This window comes from Vidua macroura, chromosome 39, assembly GCF_024509145.1.
Source record: "Vidua macroura isolate BioBank_ID:100142 chromosome 39, ASM2450914v1, whole genome shotgun sequence".
NCBI lineage: Eukaryota > Metazoa > Chordata > Aves > Passeriformes > Viduidae > Vidua > Vidua macroura.
The window spans coordinates 692,051-719,065 of NC_071609.1; the positions used below are offsets into that span (position 1 = coordinate 692,051).

The window sequence follows — 27,015 nt, forward strand, 5'->3', positions numbered from 1 at the left end:
GATGAACTGGGATAAACTGGGATAAACTGGGATGAACTGGGATAAACTGGGCGGGGTGGAAAGGAGGAAAAATGGGCTGAAAAAAGGCGATTTTGGGTCTGTTTGGAGCAGAAATGGGAACATTTTCCTTTTTTATCCATGGGAAAATTGGGAATTTGAACTGGGACAAACTGGGATAAACTGGGATGAACTGGGATGGACTGGGAGAGGCAAAAATGGGCTGAAAAAAGCAGATTTTGGGTCCGTTTTGGGAGCAGAAATTGGAAAATTTTCCTTTTTTATCCACAGGAAAATCGGGAATTTGAACTGGGATGGACTGGGATAAACTGGGATAAACTGGGAGGGACTGGGAGGGGTGGAAAGGAGGAAAAATGGGCTGGAAAAGGCAGATTTTGGGTCCGTTTGGAGGCAGAAATTGCAATTTTTTTCTTTTTTATTGATGGGAAAATTGGGAATTTGAACTGGGATGAACTGGGATGAACTGGGATAAACTGGGCGGGGTGGAAAGGAGCAAAAATGGGCTGAAAAAAGGCGATTTTGGGTCTGTTTGGAAGCAGAAATTGGAACATTTTCCTTTTTTATCCATGGGAAAATTGGGAATTTGAACTGGGATAAACTGGGCGGGGTGGAAAGGAGCAAAAATGGGCTGAAAAAAGCAGATTTTGGGTCCGTTTGGGAGCAGAAATTGGAAAATTTTCCTTTTTTATCCATGGGAAAATTGGGAATTTGAACTGGGATGAACTGGGAGGGACTGGGAGAGGCAAAAATGGGCTGAAAAAAGGCGATTTTGGGTCTGTTTGGAAGCAGAAATTGGAACATTTTCCTTTTTTATCCATGGGAAAATTGGGAATTTTTTTCTTTGATTTTTTTTTCACTTTTCTTCCTTTTTTCCTTCTTTTTTTCACTTTTATTCCCTTTTTTTTGCCTTCTTTTTTTCACTTTTATTCTTTTTTCTTTCTTTTATTTTTCACTTTTATTCTCTTTTTTCCTTTTTTTTCACTTTTATTCCCTTTTTTTCCTTTATTCTCCACTTTTATTCCCTTTTTGCTTTCTTTTTTTCACTTTTATCCCTTTTTTCCTTCTTTTTTCCCCCTTATTTCCCCTTTTTTCTTCTTTTTCCCTTTTTTTTCCAATTTCCCCCCCTTTTTTCCCCACTTTTTTCCTCTTTTCCTCCCCCTTCCCCCCTTGATTCCCATTTATTTCCATTTATCCCATTTTTCCTCCTTTATTTCCATTTCTTTTCCTTATTTCTCTTTTTCTCCCCTTGTCCCCCTTTTTTCCCCACTTTTTTTCCCTTTCCCCCCTTTATTCCCATTTTTATTCCTGTATTCCCATTTATTTCTATGTATTCCCCTTCTCTTCTTTTTTCCTCTTTTTTCCCCCTTTTTTCCCATTTCCCCCCATTTTTTCCCCCCTTTTTTTTCCTCTTTTTTCCCCTTTTTTCCCCATTCTCCCCCTTTTTTTCCCCTCCTTTTCTCCCGTTTCTTTCCCTTTTTTCCTGTTTGGGATTCTGCTGGTGAAACCCTTGGGAAAATCGGGGAAATTCGGAGTTTAAAAAATCCTCGGAAAAAGGAAAATTCCCAGGGAAAATCCGAGTGGGCGAGGGGGCGTGGCCACGAGGCGGCGCGCCCACCGCGCATCCCATATATGGGCACACAGTAGGCGTGGCCTCACAGCCACAACTCCCATATATGGCTCTGTGGGCGTGACCACGTCACTCCCATATTTAGCCGCCAGCTGGGCGTGGCCTCAACACCCACACCCGCCTAGTGGGCGTGGCCACGCGCTATCCCCATATATGGCAACAACGCGGGCGCGGCTTCGCGGCCGTCCCCATATATGGCATTCATAGGCGTGGTCGCAGCGCGGATTGACCAATCAGCGCGCGCGGGGGCGTGCCCAGCGTGAGGCGCCTGAGGGAGAAGGGCGTGGCCTGCCGTGAGGGCGGCCCAAGATGGCGGCGCGGCCGTGGCCGCTGCTGCTGCTGCTGCTGCTGGCGGCGCCGGGCCGGGGCCCGGGCGGCTCCTCCGGGCGGCTCCGCGCGGGGCTCGGGCCCGGCCCGGCCGCCGCGTACTTCCCCGAGGAGCGCTGGAACCCGGAGTCGCCGCTGCGGCCGCCGCGCGTGGCCGTGGCGCTGCTGGCGCGGAACGCGGCCCACGCGCTGCCGCTGGTGCTGGGCGGGCTCGAGAGGCTGCGGCACCCCAAGGACAGGATGGCGCTGTGGTGGGTCCGGGGACACTGGGGACACTGGGGACACTGGGGGGTGTGGGGACATTGGGAACATTGGGGACATTGGGGGGTGTGGGGACACGGGGGACACTGGGGACACTGGGGACATTGGGGGGACACTGGGGACATTGGGGACACTGCGGACACTGGGGGGACACGGCACCCCAAGGACAGGATGGCGCTGTGGTGGGTCCGGGGACACTGGGGACACTGGGGGACACTGGGGACATTGGGGGGACATTGGGGACACTGGGGACACTGGGGACACTGGGGACATTGGGGACATTGGGGACACTGGGGACACTGGGGACACTGGGGACATTGGGGACATTGGGGACACTGGGGACACTGGGGACATTGGGGACATTGGGGACACTGGGGACACTGGGGACACTGGGGACATTGGGGGGACACTGGGGACACTGGGGGACATTGGGGACACTGGGGACACTGGGGGGACACGGCACCCCAAGGACAGGATGGCGCTGTGGTGGGTCTGGGGACACTGGGGACACTGGGGGGCACTGGGGGGTGTGGGGACATTGGGGACACTGAGAGGACACTGGGGACACTGGGGACACTGGGGGGACATTGGGGACACTGAGAGGACACTGGGGACACTGGGGGGACATTGGGGACACTGAGAGGACACTGGGGACACTGGGGACATTGGGGACACTGCGGACAGTGGGGGGACACGGCACCCCAAGGACAGGATGGTGCTGTGGTGGGTCTGGGGACACTGGGGACATTGGGGGGACATTGGGGACATTGGGGGACACTGGGGACATTGGGGGCATTGGGGACACTGGTGACACTGAGAGGACACTGGGGACACTGAGAGGACACTGGGGGACATTGGGGACACTGAGGGGACACGGCACACCAGGGACAGGATGGCACTGTGGTGGGTCTGGGGACTCTGGGGGCACTGGGGGCACTGGGGACACTGAGGGGACACTGGGGGGACATTGGGGGCATGGGGACACTGGGGGCATTGGGGACACTGGGGAAACATCAGGGACAGTGGGGACAATGGGACACTGCGGGATTGGGGACACTGGGGGCACTGGGGGGACCTGTGTGAGTGAGGGGAGTGTGGGGAATGCTCAGGGAGGGGCTCTGTGGGTGACACTGGCCTGTGTGACACCCCTGTGTGACATTCCTGTGACCCCGAGTGACCCCGAGTGACCCTGTGTGACCCTGTGTGACCCCATGTCCCCTCAGGGTGGCCGCTGACCACAGCGTGGACACCTCTGGGTGTGTGTGTGACCCTGTATGACCCCGTGTGACGCCGTGTGACCCCATGTGACACTGACCTGTGTGTGACCCCGTGTGACACTGACCTGTGTGTGACCCCGTGTGACGCTCAGGTGTCCCCGTGTCCCCTCAGGGTGGCCGCTGACCACAGCGTGGACACCTCTGGGTGTGTGTGTGACCCTGTATGACCCCGTGTGACGCCGTGTGACCCCGTGTGACACTGAGTGACCCTGAGTGACACTGAGTGACCCCATGTGACACTGAGTGACCCCGTGTGACCCCGTGTGTCCCCGTGTGACCCCGTGTGACACTCAGGTGACCCCGAGTGACCCCGTGTGACCCCACGTGATCCCATGTGACCCCGAGTGACCCCGTGTGTCCCCGTGTCCCCGCAGGGTGGCCGCTGACCACAGCGTGGACACCTCTGGGGGTGTGTGTGACACTGACCTGTGTGTGACACTGAGTGACCCCATGTGACACTGAGTGACCCCGTGTGACCCCGTGTGTCCCCGTGTGACCCCGAGTGACCCCGTGTGTCCCCGTGTCCCCGCAGGGTGGCCGCTGACCACAGCGTGGACACCTCTGGGGGTGTGTGTGACACTGACCTGTGTGTGACACTGCTGTGACCCCGAGTGACCCCGTGTGACCCCGTGTGACACTCAGGTGTCCCCGTGTCCCCTCAGGGTGGCCGCTGACCACAGCGTGGACACCTCTGGGTGTGTGTGTGACCCTGTATGACCCCGTGTGACGCCGTGTGACCCCGTGTGACACTGACCTGTGTGTGACCCCGTGTGACACTGAGTGACCCTGAGTGACCCCGTGTGACCCCGTGTGACCCTGCTGTCCCTTCAGGGTGGCCACTGACCACAGCGTGGACACGTCTGGGGGTGTGTGTGACACTGACCTGTGTGTGACACTGAGTGACCCCGTGTGACACTGAGTGACCCCGAGTGACCCCGTGTGACCCCATGTGATCCCATGTGACCCTGTGTGACACTCAGGTGTCCCCGTGTCCCCGCAGGGTGGCCGCTGACCACAGCGTGGACACCTCTGGGGGGTGTGTGTGACACTGACCTGTGTGTGACACTGAGTGACCCCATGTGACACTGCTGTGACCCCGTGTGACACTGTGTGACCCGAGTGACCCCGTGTGACCCCGTGTGACCCCGTGTGTCCCCGTGTCCCCGCAGGGTGGCCGCTGACCACAGCGTGGACACCTCTGGGTGTGTGTGTGACACTGACCTGTGTGTGACACTGAGTGATCCCGTGTGACCCGTGTGACCCCGTGTGACACTGAGTGACCCCATGTGACACTGTGCGTCCCGTGTGACCCCGTGTGACCCCATGTGATCCCATGTGACCCTGTGTGACACTCAGGTGTCCCCGTGTCCCCTCAGGGTGGCCGCTGACCACAGCGTGGACACCTCTGGGTGTGTGTGTGACCCTGTATGACCCCGTGTGACCCCGTGTGACACTGAGTGACCCTGAGTGACACTGTGTGACCCCATGTGACACTGAGTGACCCCGTGTGACCCCGTGTGTCCCCATGTGACCCTGAGTGACCCCGTGTGACCCTGTGTGACACTCAGGTGTCCCCGTGTCCCCGCAGGGTGGCCGCTGACCACAGCGTGGACAACACCTCGGCGCTGCTGGCCGAGTGGCTGGGCCGCGTGCGGGGCCGCTACCACCGCGTGCTCTGGAGGCACCAGGAGGAGCCCACGTGGGTCTGGGGGCTCAGACACATTCTGGGGGGCTCAGACACATTTTGGGGGGCTCAGTCACATTTTGGGGGGGCTCAGTCACATTTTGGGGGGCTCAGTCACATTTTGGGGGGGCTCAGTCACATTCTGGGGGCTCAGTCACATTTTTGGGGGGCTCAGTCACATTTTGGGGGGCTCAGACACATTCTGGGGGCTCAGTCACATTTTGGGGGGCTCAGACACATTCTGGGGGGCTCAGACACATTTTGGGGGGCTCAGACACATTTTTGGGGTTCCTGCTGGATTTTTGGGGGGGTCTGGGGATGTTCAGGGAGGAATTTTGGGGGTTTTTTTGGGGGGTTTGGTCATTTTGGGGAGGGGAGGCACCAGGAGGAGCCCACGTGGGACTGGGGGGGCTCAGACACATTTTTGGGGGGCTCAGACACATTCTGGGGGGCTCAGACACATTTTGGGGGGCTCAGACACATTCTGGGGGCTCAGTCACATTTTGGGGGGCTCAGATACATTTTTGGGGGGCTCAGACACATTTTGGGGGGCTCAGTCACATTTTTGGGGGGCTCAGACACATTTTTGGGGGGCTCAGACACATTTTTGGGGGCTCAGATACATTTTGGGGGGCTCAGATACATTTTTGGGGGGCTCAGTCACATTTTAGGGGGCTCAGACACATTTTTGGGGGTCTCAGATACATTTTTGGGGGGCTCAGACACATTTTTGGGGGGCTCAGACACATTTTGGGGGGCTCAGGCACATTTTGGGGGCTCAGTTACATTTTGGGGGGCTCAGACACATTTTGGGGGTCTCAGATACATTTTTGGGGGGCTCAGACACATTCTGGGGGCTCAGACACATTTTGGGGGGCTCAGACACATTTTGGGGGCTCAGATACATTTTTGGGGGGCTCAGATACATTTTTGGGGGCTCAGTCACATTTTAGGGGGCTCAGACACATTTTTGGGGGTCTCAGATACATTTTTGGGGGCTCAGATACATTTTTGGGGGGCTCAGTCACATTTTGGGGGGCTCAGTCACATTTTTGGGGGGCTCAGACACATTTTGGGGGGTTCAGGCACATTTTTGGTGAGCTCAGTTACATTTTGGGGGGCTCAGTCACATTTTTGGGGGGCTCAGACACATTCTGGGGGGCTCAGTCACATTTTTGGGGGGCTCAGACACATTCTGGGGGGCTCAGTCACATTTTTGGGGGGCTCAGACACATTTTGGGGGGCTCAGTCACATTTTTGGGGGGCTCAGACACATTTTTGGGGGGCTCAGACACATTTTGGGGGGCTCAGGCACATTCTGGGGGGCTCAGTCACATTTTGGGGGGCTCAGTCACATTTTGGGGGGGCTCAGTCACATTCTGGGGGCTCAGTCACATTTTGGGGGGCTCAGACACATTTTGGGGGGGCTCAGACACTTTTTGGGGGGCTCAGACACATTTTTGGGGGGCTCAGACACATTTTGGGGGGCTCAGACACATTCTGGGGGGCTCAGTCACATTTTTGGGGGGCTCAGTCACATTTTGGGGGGCTCAGACACATTTTTGGGGGCTCAGATACATTTTGGGGGGCTCAGATACATTTTTGGGGGGCTCAGTCACATTTTGGGGGGCTCAGACACATTTTGGGGGGCTCAGATACATTTTGGGGGGCTCAGATACATTTTTGGGGGGCTCAGACACATTTTTGGGGGGCTCAGACACATTTTGGGGGGCTCAGTTGCATTTTTGTGGGCTCAGACACATTTTTGGGGGGCTCAGTCACATTTTGGGGGTCTCAGACACATTTTTGGGGGTCTCAGACACATTTTTGGGGGGGCTCAGTCACATTTTTGGGGGTCTCAGACACATTTTTGGGGGTCTCAGACACATTTTTGGGGGGGCTCAGTCACATTTTTGGGGGTCTCAGACACATTTTTGGGGGGGCTCAGTCACATTTTTGGGGGTCTCAGACACATTTTTGGGGGTCTCAGACACATTTTTGGGGTTCCTGCTGGATTTTTGGGGGGGTCTGGGGGTGTTCAGGGAGGAATTTTGGGCTTTTTTGGGGGGTTTGGTCATTTTGGGGAGGGGAGGCACGAGGAGGGGCTTGAGGGGGGTCCTGGGGGGAAGTTTGGGGGATTTGAGGGGACCTCGGGGGGTGTCGGGGGGGGCTCAGGAGAAATTTGGGGGGTTTTGGGGGTGTTTGGGGGGGTCCTGGGGGGGTTTTGGGGGTCCCCATGTCTTGGGGGTTCGGTCACTTTAGGGAGGGGAGGCACCAGGAGGGGTCCTGGGGGGTTTTTGGGGGTCCTGGGGTGTCTCAGAACAAATTTTGGGGTGTCCTGGGCGTGTTTTGGGGTCTCCCCAGAATTTGGGGTTACCCTGGGGGTCTCAGGTGCCCCCCCCGGTGCCCCCCAGGTCATTCCCCAATGGGGAGAGTCCCAAATTTGGGGGGAGGAATCTCTTGTGGGTCCCCAAATTTTGGGGATTCCCCACGTTTTGAGGGTCCCCAATGTTTAGGGGGGGGTCCCTAGGATTTTGGGTGGGGGGTCTCCCCGGAATTTGGGGCGGGGTCTCCCGAGAATTTGAGGTGTCTCAGGTAGCCCCCCCAGGTGCCCCCCCGGTGCCCCCCAGGTCATTCCCAGACAAGGAGGGGCCCAAAATTTGGGGGGAGGACACCCCAAATTTTGAGCCTGTCCCAGGTTTTGAGGGTCCCCAGATTTTGGGGGGGCTCTCCCCGGAATTGGGGGGGGTCTCCTCGAAATTGGGGGTGTCTGAGGTGCCCCCCCGGTGCCCCCCAGGTCGTTCCTCAATGAGGAGGGGCACAAATTTGGGGGGAGGAATCTCTTGTGGGTCCCCAAATTTTGGGGATTCCCCACGTTTTGAGGGTCCCCCGAATTTTTGGAGGGTCTCTACGACTTTGAGGGGGTCTCCCCAGAATTGGGGGGGGTCTCCCCGGAATTGGGGGGGGGTCTCCTCGAAATTGGGGGTGTCTGAGGTGCCCCCCCGGTGCCCCCCCAGGTCATTCCCAGACGAGAAGGGACCGGAATTTGGGGGGAGGAGTCCCCAAAATTTGGGCCTGTCCCCAGGTTTTGAGGGTCCCTGTGGCTCCCCAGATTTCGGGGGTCTCCCCAGGAATTTGGGGGGGGGTCTCCCCGGAACTGGGGGTGTCTGAGGCGCCCCCCCGGTGCCCCCCAGGTCGTTCCTCAATGAGGAGGGGCACAAATTTGGGGGGAGGAATCTCTTGTGGGTCCCCAAATTTTGGGATTCCCCACGTTTTGAGGGTCCCCAAATTTTGGGGGGCTCCCTAGGATTTTGGGGGGGGTCTCCCCGGAATTGGGGGTGTCTGAGGTGCCCCCCCAGGTCATTCCCCAACGAGGAAGGACCCAAATTTTGGAGGGAGGAGGCCCCAAATTTTGGGCCTGTCCCCAGGTTTTGAGGGTCCCTGTGGCTCCCCAGATTTCGGGGGGCTCCCCAGGATTTTGGGGGGGGTCTCCCCGGAACTGGGGGTGTCTGAGGCGCCCCCCCGGTGCCCCCCAGGTCGTTCCCCAATGAGGAGGGGCACAAATTTGGGGGGAGGAATCTCTTGTGGGTCCCCAAATTTTGGGGATTCCCCACGTTTTGAGGGTCCCCAGATTTCGGGGGGCTCCCTAGGATTTTGGGGGGGGGTCTTCCCGGAATTGGGGGTGTCTGAGGTGCCCCCCCAGGTCATTCCCAGACGAGAAGGGAACGGAATTTGGGGGGAGGAGGCCCCAAATTTTGGGCCTGTCCCCAGGTTTTGAGGGTCCCTGTGGCTCCCCAGATTTCGGGGGGCTCCCCAGGAATTTGGGGGGGGGTCTCCCCGGAACTGGGGGTGTCTGAGGCGCCCCCCCGGTGCCCCCCAGGTCGTTCCCCAATGAGGAGGGGCACAAATTTGGGGGGAGGAATCTCTTGTGGGTCCCCAAATTTTGGGGATTCCCCACGTTTTGAGGGTCCCCAGATTTCGGGGGGCTCCCTAGGATTTTGGGGGGGGGTCTCCCCGAAATTGGGGTTGTCTGAGGTGCCCCCCCAGGTCATTCCCCAACGAGGAAGGACCCAAATTTTGGAGGGAGGAGGCCCCAAATTTTGGGCCTGTCCCCAGGTTTTGAGGGTCCCTGTGGGCCCCCAGATTTCGGGGGGCTCCCCAGGAATTTGGGGGGGGTCTCCCCGGAACTGGGGGTGTCTGAGGCGCCCCCCCGGTGCCCCCCAGGTCGTTCCCAGACGAGGAGGGGCCCAAGCACTGGAGCCCCGCCCGCTACGAGCACGTGATGAGGCTGCGCCAGGAGGCCCTGGAGGCCGCCCGGGCCATGTGGGCCGATTACCTGCTGGTACGGGGGGGTCCTGAATTTGGGGAGGGGTCCCCAATTCGGGGAGGGGTCCCCAAGGGTCCCCAGGGGGTCCCCAAGGGTCCCTGAGCCCCCTCAAAGCTGACAAAGCCAGCCCCGGGGTGGGGGACATTGGGGACACCCAGGGATGGGTGTGGCTGTGACTGATTTGGGGGGGGTCCTGAATTTGGGGAGGGGTCCCCAATTCGGGGAGGGGTCCCCGAATTTGAGGAGGGGTCCCCAGGTGTCCCCGAGGGTCCCTGAGCCCCCTAGAGGGGACAAAGCCAGCTTTGGTGTGGGAGAAACTGGGGCACCCACCCAGGCCCGGGTGTCTGTGTCTGATTTGGGGGGGGGTCCCGAATTTGGGGAGGGGTCCCCAATTCGGGGAGGGGTCCCCAAAGGTCCCCAGGTGTCCCCAGGGGTCCCTGAGCCCCGGGGTTGGGGGGAAAAGTCACCCCAGAGGGGACAAAACCAGCCCCGGGGTGGGGGACACTGGGGACACCCAGGGATGGGTGTGGCTGTGACTGATTTGGGGGGGTCCTGAATTTGGGGAGGGGTCCTTGGGATGTCTCAGGTGTCCCCAGGTGTGTCCCAGGTGTGCCCAGGTGTCCCAAGTGTGACACAGGTGTGACACAGGTGTGCCCAGGTGTCCCAGGTGTCTCAGGTGTGCCCAGGTGTGTGCCCAGGTGTGACACAGGTGTGCCCAGGTGTGTCTCAGGTGTGCCCAGGTGTGTCCCAGGTGTGCCCAGGTGTGACACAGGTGTGTCCCAGGTGTGTCCCAGGTGTGCCCAGGTGTCTCAGGTGTGTCCCCAGGTGTGCCCAGGTGTCTCAGGTGTGTCCCTGTCCCCAGTTCCTGGACGCGAACAACGTCCTGGTGAACCCGGACATGCTGGGGGTGGCCCAGGTGTCCCAGGTGTGTCCCAGGTGTGTCCAGGTGTGTCCCAGGTGTGTCCCAGGTGTGTCCAGGTGTGTCCCAGGTGTGTCCAGGTGTGTCCCAGGTGTGTCCCAGGTGTGCCCAGGTGTCCCAGGTGTGACACAGGTGTGGCCCAGGTGTGCCCAGGTGTCCCAGGTGTGACACAGGTGTGACACAGGTGTGTCCCAGGTGTGCCCAGGTGTCACAGGTGTGACACAGGTGTGTCCCAGGTGTCCCTAGGTGTCTCAGGTGTGTCCCCAGGTGTGCCCAGGTGTCTCAGGTGTGTCCCAGGTGTGACACAGGTGTGTCCCCAGGTGTCTCAGGTGTGTCCCCAGGTGTGCCCAGGTGTCCCAGGTGTGACACAGGTGTGCACAGGTGTGACACAGGTGTGCCCAGGTGTCTCAGGTGTGTCCCAGGTGTGACACAGGTGTGCCCAGGTGTGACACAGGTGTGTCCCCAGGTGTGTCCCAGGTGTTCCCAGGTGTGCCCAGGTGTCTCAGGTGTGCCCAGGTGTGTCCCAGGTGTGTCTCAGGTGTGTCTCAGGTGTGCCCAGGTGTGACACAGGTGTGTCTCAGGTGTCCCCAGGTGTGTCTCAGGTGTGCCCAGGTGTTCCCAGGTGTGACACAGGTGTGTCTCAGGTGTGCCCAGGTGTGCCCAGGTGTGTCCCAGGTGTCTCAGGTGTGTCCCTGTCCCCAGTTCCTGGGCGCGGACAACGTCCTGGTGAACCCGGACACGCTGGGGGTGTCCCAGGTGTGACACAGGTGTTCCCAGGTGTGACACAGGTGTGCCCAGGTGTGTCCCAGGTGTCCCAGGTGTCTCAGGTGTGTCCCTGTCCCCAGTTCCTGGACGCGGACAACGTCCTGGTGAACCCGGACACGCTGGCCGTGCTGGTGGCCGAGAACAGAACCGTGGTGGCCCCGATGCTCGACTCGCGCGCGGCCTACTCCAACTTCTGGTGCGGCATCACCCCCCAGGTGAGGGCGGGGCCGCCTCGGGGCGGGGCCAGGCCAGGGCGGGGCCACGTCAGAGTGTGGCACAGGTGAGGGCGGGGACTACATCAGGGCGGGGCCAGGTGAGGGTGGGGCACAGGTGAGGGTGGGGACAGAGGAGGGTGTGGTCATTCTGCATTTCCAGTGGCCACTCCCCGTTCCCAGTGGTCACTCCCCCATTCCCAGTGGCCACTTCCCCATTCCCAGTGGCCATTCCCAGTGGCCATTCCCCCATTCCCAGTGGCCACTTCCCCATTCCCAGTGGCCATTCCCAGTGGCCACTCCCCGTTCCCAGTGGTCACTCCCCGTTCCCAGTGGCCACTCCCCATTCCCAGTGGCCACTCCCCATTCCCAGTGGTCAGTCCCCCATTCCCAGTGGCCACTCACCATTCCCAGTGGCCACTCACCATTCCCAGTGGCCACTCCCCGTTCCCAGTGGCCACTCCCCGTTCCCAGTAGCCACTCCCTGTTCCCAGTGGCCACTCCCCGTTCCCAGGGCTATTACCGCCGCACCCCCCGCCTACCTGCCGATCCGGCGCCGGGAGCGCCGGGGCTGCTTCGCGGTGCCGATGGTTCACTCCACGTTCCTGCTGGACCTGCGCCGGGAGCGCTCGCGGAGCCTGGCCTTCCACCCGCCGCCGCCCGGCTACAGCGGCGCCTTCGACGACATCATCGTCTTCGCCGCCGCCTGCCGGCACGCCGGTGCGCAGCGGCACGGGATCGTTGGGTTGGGTTGGGTTGGGTTGGGTTGGGTTGGATTGAGTTGGGTTGGGTTGAGTTGAGTTGGGTTGGGTTGAGTTGGGTTTGGTTGGGTTGGGATTTGTTGGGTTGGGTTTGGTTGGGTTGGGTTTGGTTGGGTGAGGATGGGCTGGGATGGGTTGGGGTTGGGTTGAGTTGAGTTGGGTTATGTTGTGTTGGGTTGAGTTGAGTTGGGTTGAGTTGGTTGGGTTGGGTTGGGTTGAGTTGAGTTGGGTTGGGTTTGGTTGGGTTGAGTTGAGTTGGGCTGGGTTGAGTTGGGTTTGGTTGGGTTGAGTTGGGTTTGGTTGGGTTGAGTTGGATTGGGTTGAGTTGGGTTGGGTTGGGTTTGGTTGGGTTGGGTTTGGTTGGGTTGGGTTTGGTTGGGTTGAGTTGGGTTTGGTTGGGTTGGGTTGAGTTGGGTTGGGTTGAGTTGAGTTGGGTTGAGTTGGGTTGAGTTGGGTTTGGTTGGGTTGAGTTGGGTTTGGTTGGGTTGAGTTGGGTTTGGTTGGGTTGAGTTGGGTTTGGTTGGGTTGGGTTGAGTTGAGTTGGGTTGAGTTGGGTTGGAGTTTGGTTGGGTTGGGATTGGGATTGGGATTGGGCTGGGATTTGAGATGGACTTTGGGTGATCCCAACATAGGAGTGATTCCGCCGTCCTGATCCCGCTCTGGTCCCGATCCCGATCCCAACATTCCCAATCCCATTCCCGATCCCAATCCCGAGGGATCCCATTCCTGATCCCGATGTTCCCAACATTCCCGGCGTTCCAGGCGTGCAGATGTTCGTCACCAACCGGGAGCAGTTCGGGTTCCTGCCGGTGCCGCTCCCGTCCCTGATCCCATTCCCGATCCCAATCCCAATCCTGATCCCGTTATCCCTGATCCCATTCCCGTTATCCCTGATCCCATTCCCATTCCCGTTATCCCTGATCCCATTCCCATTATCCCTGATCCCGATCCCGGCGTTCCAGGCGTGCAGATGTTCATCACCAACCGGGAGCAGTTCGGGTTCCTGCCGGTGCCGCTCCCGTCCCTGATCCCATTCCCGATCCCAATCCCAATCCTGATCCCGTTATCCCTGATCCCATTCCCATTATCCCTGATCCCATTCCCGATCCCATTCCCATTCCCGATCCCGTTATCCCTGATCCCGATCCCGGCGTTCCAGGCGTGCAGATGTTCGTCACCAACCGGGAGCAGTTCGGGTTCCTGCCGGTGCCGCTCCCGTTATCCCTGATCCCGATCCCGTTATCCCTGATCCCATTCCCGATCCCATTCCCGATCCCGTTATCCCTGATCCCATTCCCGTTATCCCTGATCCCGATCCCGTTATCCCTGACCCCATTCCCGGCGTTCCAGGCGTGCAGATGTTCGTCACCAACCGGGAGCAGTTCGGGTTCCTGCCGGTGCCGCTCCCGTCCCTGATCCCATTCCCGATCCCAATCCCAATCCTGATCCCGTTATCCCTGATCCCATTCCCGTTATCCCTGATCCCATTCCCGATCCCATTATCCCTGATCCCGATCCCGTTATCCCTGATCCCGATCCCGGCGTTCCAGGCACGCAGATGTTCGTCACCAACCGGGAGCAGTTCGGGTTCCTGCCGGTGCCGCTCCCGTTATCCCTGATCCCATTCCCGATCCCATTCCCGATCCCGTTATCCCTGATGCCATTCCCGATCCCATTATCCCTGATCCCATTCCCGATCCCATTCCCATTCCCGATCCCGTTATCCCTGATCCCGATCCCGGCGTTCCAGGCGTGCAGATGTTCGTCACCAACCGGGAGCAGTTTGGGTTCCTGCCGGTGCCGCTCCCGTTATCCCTGATCCCATTCCCGATCCCGATCCCGTTATCCCTGATCCCATTCCCGATCCCGTTATCCCTGATCCCATTCCCGTTATCCCTGATCCCATTCCCGATCCCATTCCCGATCCCGATCCCGTTATCCCTGATCCCGATCCCGGCGTTCCAGGCGTGCAGATGTTCGTCACCAACCGGGAGCAGTTCGGGTTCCTGCCGGTGCCGCTGCGCTCCCAGAGCTCCGTGCGGGACGAGGCCGAGAACTTCCTGCACGTCCAGCTGGAGATCATGGGTGAGATCCCGAGGGATCCCAACAGATCCCGAGGGATCCCGAGGGATCCGGGGCCTCGGGGTCGGCCCGAGGGATCATCCAGGGCCTCGGGGTTGTGGGGGATGGAAGGATCCCAGTGGATCCCAAAGAATCCCAAGGGATCCGGGGCCTGGGGGGGGGGGGGAGGATCCCAGTGGATCCCAAAGGATCCAGGGCTTTGGGATCATTCCAAAGAATCCAGGGCCTTAGGATTGTGGGAGGGAAGGATCACAAAGGATCCCAAAGGATCCAGGGCTTTGGGATTGTGACGGAGAGGAGGATCCCAGTGGATCCCAAAGGATCCAGGGCTTTGGGATCATTCCAAAGAATCCAGGGCCTTAGGATTGTGGGAGAGAAGGATCCCAAAGGATCTCAAGGGATCCAGGGCATTGGGATTGTGAGGGAGAGGAGGATCCCAGTGGATCCCACTGGATCCAGGGCCTCGGGATCCTGGGGGAGGAGAAGGATCCTGGGATGGGACCCTTGGGATCGGGAATTCTTCACCCCCAGGATGGGAAATGTTCCTTTGGGATCTGGGGAAGATTCCTTTGGGATTTGGGGCCCATTCCCACGGGATTTGGGGCCCATTCCCAGGGGATTTGGGGCCCATTCCCATGGGATTTGTGGCTGATTCCCGTGGGATTTGGGGTCAATTCCTGTGGGATTTGGGGTCAATTCCCATGGAATTTGGGGCTCATTCCCATGGGATTTGGAGTCCATTCCCATGGGATTTAGGGCCCATTCCCACGGGATTTGGGGTTCATTCCCATGGGATTTGGGGCTCATTCCCAGGGGATTTGTGGCTCATTCCTGTGGGATTTGGGGCTCATTCCCACGGGATTTGGGGCTCATTCCCACAGGATTTGTGGCCCATTCCCACGGGATTTGGGATCGATTCCCACGGGATCTGGGGCCCGTTCCCACGGGATTTGGGGCTCATTCCCATGGGATTTGTGGCTCATTCCCACGGGATCTGGGGCTCATTCCCATGGGATTTAGGGCCCATTCCCACGGGATTTGGGATCCATTCCCATGGGATTTGGGGCCCATTCCCATGGGATTTTGTGCCCATTCCCACGGGATCTGGGGCTCATTCCCACGGGATTTGGGGCTCATTCCCACGGGATCTGGGGCTCATTCCCACGGGATCTGGGGCCCGTTCCCACGGGATCTGGGGCTCATTCCCACGGGATCTGGGGCTCATTCCCACGGGATCTGGGGCTCATTCCCACGGGATTTGGGGCTCATTCCCATGGGATTTGGGGCTCATTCCCACTGGATTTGGGGCCCATTCCCATGGGATTTGGGGCTCATTCCCACGGGATTTGGGGCTCATTCCCACGGGATTTGGGGCTCATTCCCACTGGATTTAGGGCCCATTCCCATGGATTTGGGGCTCATTCCCACAGGATTTGGGGGCCCATTCCCGCGGGATTTGTGGCCCATTCCCACGGGATTTGGGATCGATTCCCACAGGATCTGGGGCCCATTCCCCACGGGATTTGTGGGCTCATTCCCGTGGGATTTGGGGTCCATTCCTGTGGGATTTGGAGTCCATTCCCACGGGATCTGGGGCTCATTCCCACAGGATTTGGGGCTCATTCCCACGGGATTTGGGGCTCATTCCCATGGGATTTGGGGCTCATTCCCACAGGATTTGGGGCTCATTCCCACGGGATTTGGGGCTCATTCCCATGGGATTTGGGGCTCATTCCCACGGGATTTGTGGCTCATTCCCGTGGGATTTGGAGTCCATTCCTGTGGGATTTGGGGCTCATTCCCATGGGATTTGGGGATCCATTCCCACGGGGATTTGGAGTCCATTCCCACGGAATTTGGGGCTCATTCCCACGGGATTTGGGGCCCATTCCCATGGATTTGAGGTCCATTCCTGTGGGATTTGGGGCTCATTCCCACGGGATTTGGGGGCCCATTCCCACAGGATTTGGGATCCATTCCCACGGGATTTGGGGTCCATTCCCATGGGATTTGGGGCTCATTCCCACGGGATTTGGGGCTCATTCCCACGGGATTTGGGGCTCATTCCCACGGGATTTGGGGCCCATTCCCACGGGATTTGGGATCCATTCCCACGGGATTTGGGATCCATTCCCACGGGATTTGGGGCTCATTCCCACGGGATTTGGGGGCCCATTCCCACGGGATTTGGGGGCCCATTCCCACGGGATTTGGGGTCCATTCCTGTGGGATTTGGGGTCCATTCCTGTGGGATTTGGGGGCTCATTCCCACGGGATTTGGGGCCCATTCCCACGGGATTTGGGGTCCATTCCCATGGGATTTGGGGCTCATTCCCACGGGATTTGGGATCCATTCCCACGGGATCTGGGGCCCGTTCCCACGGGATTCTCCCGTTCCCTTCCCGCAGTGAAGCTCCCTCCGGCCGAGCCTCTCCCCACGTGTGGGTCCCTCCCAAGGTCCTGGACAAGCTGGGATTCGATGAGGTGGGAGCCCCTCCCTCGGAATTCCCGCCTCCCCCTCGGCACTTGGGGCCTTTCCCACCTTTTCTTTGGGATTTTGGGTCGTTTGCCTCTTTTAATTTGGGATTTTGGGTCGTTGCCTCCCTTTTTCTGGATTTTGGCTCGTTTCCCCTCCTTTATTTCCAGATTTTTTGTCATTTTCTCTTTTTTTTCTCTGGATTTTGGGTTATTCCTCCCTTTTTTTCTGGATTTGTGGTTTCTTCTCTCGTTTTTTTCTCCTGGTTTTTGGGTCATTTTCTTCTCTTTTGGATGATCTTTCCCTTTTTCCTCCAGATTTCATGGGGACTTTCTTGTTCCCATCTGGATTCCCCTGGATTTGGGGCAGATTATCCCATTCTAAATCTGGATTTTGGGGGTGAATTTCCCCATTTTACCCTGGATTTTGGGTGAATCCCCCCAAATTTTCCCCATTTCCCCTTAAATTTTGGGTGAATCCTCCCCATTTCCCCTCAGATTTCCCCCATTTCCCCCCGGATTTTGAGTGAATCCCCTCAGATTTCCCAATTTCCCCCCAGATTTTGGGCAAATCCCCCCAGATTTCCCCATTTCCCCTGGATTTTGAGTGAATCCCCCCAGATTTCCCCATTTTCCCTGATTTTGGGTGAATCCCCCCCAGATTTCCCCATTTCCCCCCAGATTTTGGGCGAATCCCCCCAGATTTCCATTTCCCCCCAGATTTTGGGTGAATCCCCCCAGATTTTCCCATTTCCCCCCGGATTTTGAGCAGATCCCCCCAGATTTCCCCATTTCCCTGGATTTTGGGTGAATCCCCCCAGATTTCCCAATTTCCCTCTGGGATTTCGGGTGAATCCCCCAGATTTCCCCATTTTCCCCTCCAGATTTCCCCATTTCCCCCAGATTTCCACATTTCCCCCCAGATTTCCCCATTTCCCTGGATTTCAGATGAATCCCCCCAGATTTCCCAATTTCCCCCCGGATTTCGGGTGAATCCCCTCAGATTTCCCCATTTCCCTGGATTTTGGGTGAATCCCCCCAGATTTCCCCCATTTCCCCCCAGATTTTGGGGTGAATCCCCCCAGATTTCCCATTTCCCCTGGATTTTGGGCGAATCCCCCCCCAGATTTCCCCATTTCCCCCTGGATTTTGAGTGAATCCCCCCCAGATTTCCCAATTTCCCCTCCACGGATTTTGGGGTGAATCCCTCAATTTTGGGTGAATTTCCCCATTTCCCCCCAGATTTTGGGCGAATCCCCCCCAGATTTTCCCCTCGATTTCCCTCCAGATTTCCCCATTTCCCCCCAGATTTCGGGTGAATCCCCCCAGATTTCCCAATTTCCCCCCAGATTTTGGAGTGAATCCCCCCAGATTTCCCAATTTCCCCCCAGATTTTGGACGAATCCCCCCAGATTTCCCCATTTCCCCCCAGATTTCCCCATTTCCCCCCAGATTTCCCCATTTCCCCCCTGGATTTCAGGTGAATCCCCCCAGAATTCCCCCATTTCCCCCCCAGATTTTGGGCAAATCCCCCCAGATTTCCCCATTTCCCCCCGGATTTCGGGCGAATCCCCCCAGATTTCCCCATTTCCCTGGATTTTGGGCAAATCCCCCCAGAATTCCCCATTTCTCCCTGGATTTCAGATGAATCCCCCCCAGATTTCCCCATTTCCCCCCCGGATTTTCAGATGAATCCCCCCAGATTTCCCCATTTCCCCCCAGATTTCGGGCGAATCCCCTCAGATTTCCTCATTTCCCTGGATTTTGGGTGAATCCCCCCCAGATTTCCCAATTTCCCCACGGATTTTGGGTGAATCCCTCAATTTTGGGTGAATTTCCCCATTTCCCCCCGGATTTTGGGCAAATCCCCCCAGATTTCCCCATTTCCCTGGATTTTGGGCGAATCCCCCCAGATTTCCCAATTTCCCCCCCAGATTTTGGGTGAATCCCCCCAGATTTCCCCCATTTCCCCCCAGATTTCCCCATTTCCCCCCCCAGATTTCCCAATTTCCTCCCCAGATTTTGGGTGAATCCCCCCAGATTTCCCCATTTCCCCCCAGATTTTGGACTAATCCCCCCAGATTTCCCAATTTCCCCCCCAGATTTCGGGTGAATCCCCCCCAGATTTCCCCATTTTCCCCCCAGATTTTGGACTAATCCCCCCAGATTTCCCAATTTCCCCCCAGATTTCGGGTGAATCCCCCAGATTTCCCAATTTCCCCCTGGATTTTCGGGTGAATCCCCCCAGATTTCCCCATTTCCCCCCGGATTTCAGGTGAATCCCCCCAGATTTCCCCATTACCCCCCCTGGATTTTGGGTGAATCCCCCCAGATTTCCCCATTACCCCCCCTGGATTTTGGGTGAATCCCCCCAGATTTCCCCCATTTCCCCCCCCAGATTTTGGGTGAATCCCCCCAGATTTCCCCATTTCCCTGGATTTTGGGCGAATCCCCCCAGATTTCCCCATTTCCCTCCCCGGATTTCGGGTTGAATCCCCCCAGATTTCCCAATTTCCCCCCGGATTTTGGGTGAATCCCCCCATTTTTGGGTGAATTTCCCCCATTTCCCCCCTGGATTTTGAGTGAATCCCCCCAGATTTCCCCCATTTCCCCCCGGATTTCGGGTGAATCCCCCCAGATTTCCCCCCAGATTTTGGGGTGAATCCCCCCCATTTTGGGTGAATTTCCCCATTTCCCCCCTGGATTTCAGATTAATCCCCTCAGATTCCCCCATTTCCCCCCAGATTTGGACGAATCCCCCCCAGATTTCCCCATTTCCCCCCCCAGATTTCGGGTGAATCCCCCCAGATTTCCCCATTTCCCCCCCAGATTTCCCCATTTCCCCCCCAGATTTCCCCATTTCCCCCCCTGGATTTCAGGTGAATCCCCCCAGATTTCCCCATTTCCCCCCAGATTTTCGGCGCGAAATCCCCCCCAGATTTCCCCATTTCCCCCCAGATTTCGGGCGAATCCCCCCCAGATTTCCCCATTTCCTCCCCCCCAGATTTTGGACGAATCCCCCCAGATTTCCCATTTCCCCCCCAGATTTTGAGCAGATCCCCCCAGAATTCCCCATTTCCCCCCCGCATTTCCCCCGTTCCCCAGGTGTTCCTGATCAACCTGCGGCGCCGCTCGGACCGTACCGGGCTGCGCGGCATGCTCCGCACGCTGCACGAACTGGGAATCTCCCCCAAACTGGTGGAGGCCGTGGACGGCCGGTGAGCCCCGGGGGGGGGTGGGGAATTCCCGGAATTGCCCCCCAAATCCCCCCCCAGAATTCCCTTCCGGAACGGTTCCGGGCTCCGCAGGGCCCTGAACAGCAGCCAGGTGGAGGCGCTGGGGGTGCGGATGCTGCCGGGATATCGGGATCCCTTCCACGGGAGACCCCTGACCCGCGGCGAGGTGGGATGCTTCCTCAGCCACTTCCGGGTCTGGCAGGAGGTGAGGAGCGGAAATTCGGGAATTTTGGGGAATTTGGGGGGTCTGGAAGGATCCAGAGGGATCCAGGGAATTCCAAAGGTGTTGCTGCTTCCTCAGCCACTTCCGGGTCTGGCAGGAGGTGAGGAGTGGGAAATTCGGGAATTTTGGGATGGGAATTTGGGGGGTCTGGAAGGATCCAGAGAGTTCAGGGAATCCAGGGAATTCCAAAGGATGGGAAGGAGTTGCTGCTTCCTCAGCCACTTCCGGGTCTGGCAGGAGGTGAGGAGCGGAAATTCGGGAATTTTTGGGATGGGAATTTGGGAATCTGGGGGGTCTGGAAGGATCCAGAGGGATACAGGGAATTCCAAAGGAGTTGCTGCTTCCTCAGCCACTTCCGGGTCTGGCAGGAGGTGAGGAGCGGAAATTTGGGAATTTTTGGGAATTTGGGACGGGAATCTGGGGGGGTCTGGAAGGATCCAGAGGGATCCAGGGAATTCCAAAGGAGTTGCTGCTTCCTCAGCCACTTCCGGGTCTGGCAGGAGGTGAGGAGCGAAATTCGGGAATTTTGGGATGGGAATTTGGGAATCTGGGGGGGTCTGGAAGGATCCAGAGGGATACAGGGAATTCCCAAAGAGACGGGAAGGAGTTGCTGCTTCCTCAGCCACTTCCGGGTCTGGCAGGAGGTGAGGAACGGAAATTCGGGAATTTTTGGGAATTTGGGATGGGAATTTGGGGGGTCTGGAAGGATCCAGAGGGTCCAGTGAGTTCAAGGGGATCCAGGGAATTCCAGGGAATTTCAAAGGAGTTGCTGCTTCCTCAGCCACTTCCGGGTCTGGCAGGAGGTGAGGAGCGGGAAATTCGGGAATTTGGGAATCTGGGGGGTCTGGAAGGATCCAGGGGTTCAGGGAATTCCAGGGAATTCCAGGGAATTCCAAAGGAGCTGCTGCTTCCTCAGCCACGTCTGGGTTTGTCAGGAAGTGAGGAAGGGAAAATTTGGGAATCGGGGGCTGGGAGGGCGCTTGGGGGAATCTGGGATTTTGGGGTGGTCCAAGGAATTCCAGAGGGTGGGCGGGCGATTCCCGGGGTCCATCCCAAATCCCGGAATTCCTGTGGTGGGAATTGGGATGATCCCAATGATCCCATTGATTGGAATGATCCAAATCCCCAATGATCCCAATGATCCCAATGATCCCAATGATCCCAATGATCCCATTGATCCCATTGATCCCATTGATTGGAATGATCCAAATCCCAGTGATCCCATTGACCTCACTCCCGGGGTCCATCCCAAATCCCGGAATTCCTGGGGTGGGATTTGGGATTATCCCAGTGATCCCATTGATTGTAATGATCCAAATCCCATTAATCTCATTGATCCCATTGATCCCAATGATCCCATTGATCCCAATGATCCCATTGATTGGAATGATCCAAATATCAATGATCCCATTGACCTCACTCCCGGGGTCCATCCCAAATCCTGGAATTCTCAGCATTCCCGGGGTCCATCCCCAATCCCGGTGCTGCCGTCATTCCCAAATCCCGGCATTCCCGGTGTCCACGCCCAATCCCGGCGCTGCCGTCATTCCCCCAATCCCGGCACTCCCGGTGTCCATCCCCAATCCCGGCATTCCCGGTGTCCGTGCCCAATCCCGGCACTGCCGTCATTCCCAAATCCTCGGCATTTCCCCGGTGTCCATGCCCCAATCCCGGCACTGCCGTCATTCCCAAATCCCGGCATTCCTGGGGTCCATCCCAAATCCCGGCATTCCCGGTGTCCATCCCCAATCCCGGCATTCCCGGTGTCCATCCCCAATCCCGGCACTGCCGTCATTCCCCCAATCCCGGCATTCCTGGGGTCCATCCCCAATCCCGGCATTCCCGGTGTCCATCCCCAATCCCGGCACTGCCGTCATTCCCAAATCCCGGCATTCCTGGGGTCCATCCCAAATCCCGGCATTCCCGGTGTCCATCCCCAATCCCGGCACTGCCGTCATTCCCCCAATCCCGGCATTCCCGGTGTCCGTGCCCAATCCCGCCGTTCCCAGATTTCGGCGCGGGGCCTGCAGCGCTCGCTGGTGTTCGAGGACGATCTGCGCTTCGAGGTTTTCTTCCGCAGCCGCCTGCAGGAGCTGATGGAGCAGCTGGAGGAGGCGGCCATCGACTGGGACCTCATGTGAGCCTTCGTCCCCTCCTCCTCATCCTCGTCCCAACCCCAACCCCAACCCCCCGGGTTCTGGTGTGAGCCTTCATCCCATCATCCTCATCCTCATCCCAAAACTCATCCCAGTCCCCTGGGACCCTCCTGTGAGCCTTCATCCCCTCCTCCTCATCCTCGTCCTCGTCCTCGTCCTCATCATCCTCGTCCCAATCCCAACCCCAATCCCCCGGGTTCTGGTGTGAGCCTTCATCCCATCATCCTCATCCTCATTATCGTCCTCATCCCAAAACTCATCCCAGTGTCCTGGGGACCTCATGTGAGCCTTCATCCCCTCCTCCTCATCCTCGTCCTCAGCCTCGTCATCCTCGTCCCAATCCCAACCCCAATCCCCCGGGTTCTGGTGTGAGCCTTCATCGTGTCGTCATCATCCTTGTCATTGTCCTCGTCATCCTCATCCTCATCCCAAAACTCATCCCGGTCCCCTGGGACCTCATGTGAGCCTTCATCCCCTCCTCCTCATCATCCTCATCCTCATCATCCTCGTCCCAATCCCAATCCCCCGGGTTCTGGTGTGAGCCTTCATCATGTCATCATCATCATCCTTGTCATTATCCTTGTCATCCTCATCCTCATCCCAAAACTCATCCCGGTCCCCTGGGACCCCCCTGTGAGCCTTCATCCTCTCATCCTCATCCTCATCCTCCTCATCCCGCTGCTCCCCATTCCCTGAGGCCTCTTGGATCCCATTGATCCCAATGATCCCATTGATCCCAATGATCTCATTCATCCCATTGACCCCATTGACCCCAATGACCCCAATGACCCCATTGATCCCATTCATCCCATTGACCCCGATGACCCCATTGACCTCACTGACCCCATTGACCTCATTGACCCTGATGACCCCATTGACCTCATTGACCCCACTGACCCCAATGACCCCATTGACCTCATTCATCTCATTGACCCCAATGAACCCCATTGACCTCATTGACCTCATTGACCCCATTGATCCCATTGACCCCATTGACCCCGATGACCCCATTGACCTCACTGACCCCATTGATCTCATTGACCCTGATGACCCCATTGACCTCATTGACCTCATTGACCCCATTGATCCCATTGACCCCGATGACCCCATTGACCTCACTGACCCCCATTGATCTCATTGACCCTGATGACCCCATTGACCTCATTGACCCCACTGACCCCAATGACCTCATTGACCTCATTCATCTCATTGACCCCGATGACCCCATTGACCTCACTGACCCCATTGATCTCATTGACCCCTGATGACCCCATTGACCTCATTGACCCCATTGTCCCCACTGACCTCATTGACCCCATTGGTCCCCAATGACCCCATTGACCCCCGATGACCCCCACTGACCCCACCGCTCCCGCTGTTCCCAGCTACCTGGGCCGGAAGCGGCTGGAGCCGGAGCGCTCGGGAGCGCGGCGTGCCCGGCGTGCGGCAGCTGCTGCGGGCCGGGCTACTCCTACTGGAGCCTGGGCTACGCGCTGTCCCCTGCGCGGCGCCCGCAAGCTCCTGGCGGCCGAGCCCCTGGGCAAGATGATCCCGGTGGACGAGTTTCCTGCCCCTCATGTTCGACCGGCACCCCAGGTACCACATCCATGGGATTTATGGGATTTGTGGGATTGGGAATAGTGGATATGGGATTTCTGGGATTGGGAATAGTGGATATGGGACACAGGGACGAGTTCCTGCCCCTCATGTTCGACCGGCACCCCAGGTACCACAAAGATTTATGGGATTTATGGGATTTATGGGATTGGGAATAGTGGATATGGGACACAGGGACGAGTTCCTGCCCCTCATGTTCGACCCGGCACCCCCAGGTACCACATCCATGGGATTTATGGGATTTGTGGGATTGGGAATACTGGATATGGGATTTCTGGGATTGGGAATACTGGATATGGGATTTATGGGATTTGTGGGATTGGGAATAGTGGATATGGGACACACAGACGAGTTCCTGCCCCTCATGTTCGACCCGGCACCCCAGGTACCACATCCATGGGATTTGTGGGATTGGGAGTAGTGGATATGGGATTTATGGGATTTCTGGGATTGGGAATAGTGGATATGGGGACACAGGGATCAGTTCCTGCCCCTCATGTTCGACCGGCACCCCAGGTACCACATCCATGGGATTTGTGGGATTTGTGGGATTGGGAATACTGGATATGGGATTTGTGGGATTTGTGGGATTTATGGGATTGGGAATACTGGATATGGGACACAGGGACCAGTTCCTGCCCCTCATGTTAGACTGGCACCCCAGGTACCACATCCATGGGATTTGTGGGATTGGGAATAGTGGATATGGGATTTGTGGGATTGGGAATAGTGGATATGGGATTTGTGGGATTTCTGGCATTGGGAATAGTGGATATGGCATTCCTGGGATTGGGAATAGTGGATATGGGACACAGGGACCAGTTCCTGCCCCTCATGTTCGAATGGCACCACCAGGTACCACAAAGATTTATGGGATTTATGGGATAAATGGGATTCCTGGGATTGGGAATAGTGGATATGGGATTTCTGGGATTGGGAATACTGGATATGGGATTTATGGGATTGGGAATAGTGGATATGGGACACACAGACAAGTTCCTGCCCCTCATGTTCGACCGGCACCCCAGGTACCACATCCATGGGATTTGTGGGATTTGTGGGATTGGGAATAGTGGATATGGGATTTGTGGGATTTATGGGATTGGGAATACTGGATATGGGACACAGGGACCAGTTCCTGCCCCTCATGTTCGACCGGCACCCCAGGTACCACATCCATGGGATTTGTGGGATTGGGAATAGTGGATATGGGATTTGTGGGATTTCTGGGATTGGGAATACTGGATATGGGATTTCTGGGATTGGGAATAGTGGATATGGGACACAGGGATCAGTTCCTGCCCCTCATGTTCGACTGGCACCCCAGGTACCACAAAGATTTATGGGATTTATGGGATAAATGGATTCCTGGGATTGGGAATAGTGGATATGGGATTTCTGGGATTGGGAATAGTGGATATGGGATTTCTGGGATTGGGAATAGTGGATATGGGACACAGGGACGAGTTCCTGCCCCTCATGTTCGACCGGCACCCCCAGGTACCACATCCATGGGATTTGTGGGATTTGTGGGATTGGGAATACTGGATATGGGATTCCTGGGATTGGGAATAGTGGATATGGGATTCCTGGGATTGGGAATAGTGGATATGGGATTTCTGGGATTGGGAATAGTGGATATGGGACACAGGGACGAGTTCCTGCCCCTCATGTTCGACCCGGCGCCCCAGGTTCCAATTTTCCTCCCATTTTCCCCCATTTTCACCCCCTTCCCCCTCATTCCCCCCCCCATTTTTTCCCCATTTTCCCCAATTTTGACCTTTTCCCCCCCCAATTTTCACCTCTTCCCCCCCCGTTTTTCCCCATTCCCCCCCTCCCGTTTTTCCCCATTTTCCCCGATTTTGACCTTTCTCCCCCCCATTTTTCCCAATCCCCCCCCCAATTTTTTCCCCCGTTTTCCCCAATTTTGACCTTTTCCCCCCATTTTTTCCCATTTCCCCCCCGTTTTTTCCCCATTTTCCCCCAATTTTGACCTTTCCCCCCCCCATTTCCCCCCCAGCTTTTTCCCCATTTTCCCCAATTTTGACCTTTCCCCCCCATTTTTTCCCCATTTCCCCCCCCGTTTTTTTCCCCATTTTCCCCCAATTTTGACCTTTTCCCATTTCCCCCCCCGTTTTTTTCCCCCATTTTCCCCAATTTTGACCTTTTCCCATTTCCCCCCCGGGGTTTTCCCCATTTTCCCCCAATTTTGACCTTTTCCCCCCATTTTTTTCCCATTCTCCCCCCCCCGTTTTTTCCCCGTTTTCCCCAGTTTTGACCTTTCCCCCCCATTTTTTTTCCCATTCTCCCTCCCGTTTTTTTCCCCTTTTTCCCCATTTTTGACCTTTTCTCCCCCGTTTCCCCCCCCAGCCCCGAGTACTCCACGGCATTTTTCCCGGCGGGATCTCGTGGCGTTCTCGGCGGAGCCGCTGCTGCTCTTCCCCACGCACTACACGGGCGAGCCCGGCTACGTCAGCGACACCGAGAGCCCCCCGGAGCCCCCCCGAAATCTGGGAGCCGTTCCCACGGGAATCCCGGAATTCCCAGCCCCAGAGCGACACCGAGAGCCCCCCGGAGCCCCCCCGAAATCTGGGAACAGTTCCCCACGGGAATCCCGGAATTCCCAGCCCCGGCACGAGGAGCTCTGACCCCCAAAATCCCCCAAAATCTGGGAACATTTCCCACGGGAATCCCAGAATTCCCAGCCCCAGAGCCCCCCGGAATTTAGGAAGAATTCCCACGGGAATCCCGGAATTCCCAGCCCCAGAGCCCCCCGGAATTTAGGAAGAATTCCCATGGGAATCCCCGGAATTCCCAGCCCCAGTGAAAGGAGCTCTGACCCCAAAATCCCCAAAATTGGGATGGGGAAAAATTCCTGTGGGAATCCCAAAATTCCCAGTCCCAGCACGAGGAGCTCTGACCCCAAAATCCCCAAAATTTTGGGGGTTTTTATTCCCAAATAAAGTTTTTATTTTTATTTTTAATCCTGGTTTGGGGTCGGTTTTTCCCCATTTTATTCCCAAATAAAGTTTTTATTTTTATTTTTAA

General features: G+C 57.3%; 1 protein-coding gene across 1 annotated transcript; it reads left to right on the forward strand.

The window, feature by feature from the left end:
• Positions 1 to 1,954: 1,954 nt before the first annotated feature.
• On the forward strand, positions 1,955 to 27,015 carry LOC128821348 (procollagen galactosyltransferase 1-like). The gene is given in 20 exon segments (XM_054002337.1): positions 1,955 to 2,223; positions 5,099 to 5,209; positions 9,419 to 9,536; positions 11,286 to 11,420; positions 11,932 to 11,949; positions 11,951 to 12,137; positions 14,144 to 14,263; positions 16,669 to 16,689; positions 16,692 to 16,744; positions 19,841 to 19,953; positions 20,044 to 20,176; positions 22,204 to 22,331; positions 23,736 to 23,772; positions 23,774 to 23,809; positions 23,811 to 23,849; positions 23,851 to 23,912; positions 24,038 to 24,076; positions 26,338 to 26,350; positions 26,352 to 26,465; positions 26,467 to 27,015. Coding segments are annotated over 20 exon segments (2,031 nt in total). The 3' UTR covers positions 26,752 to 27,015.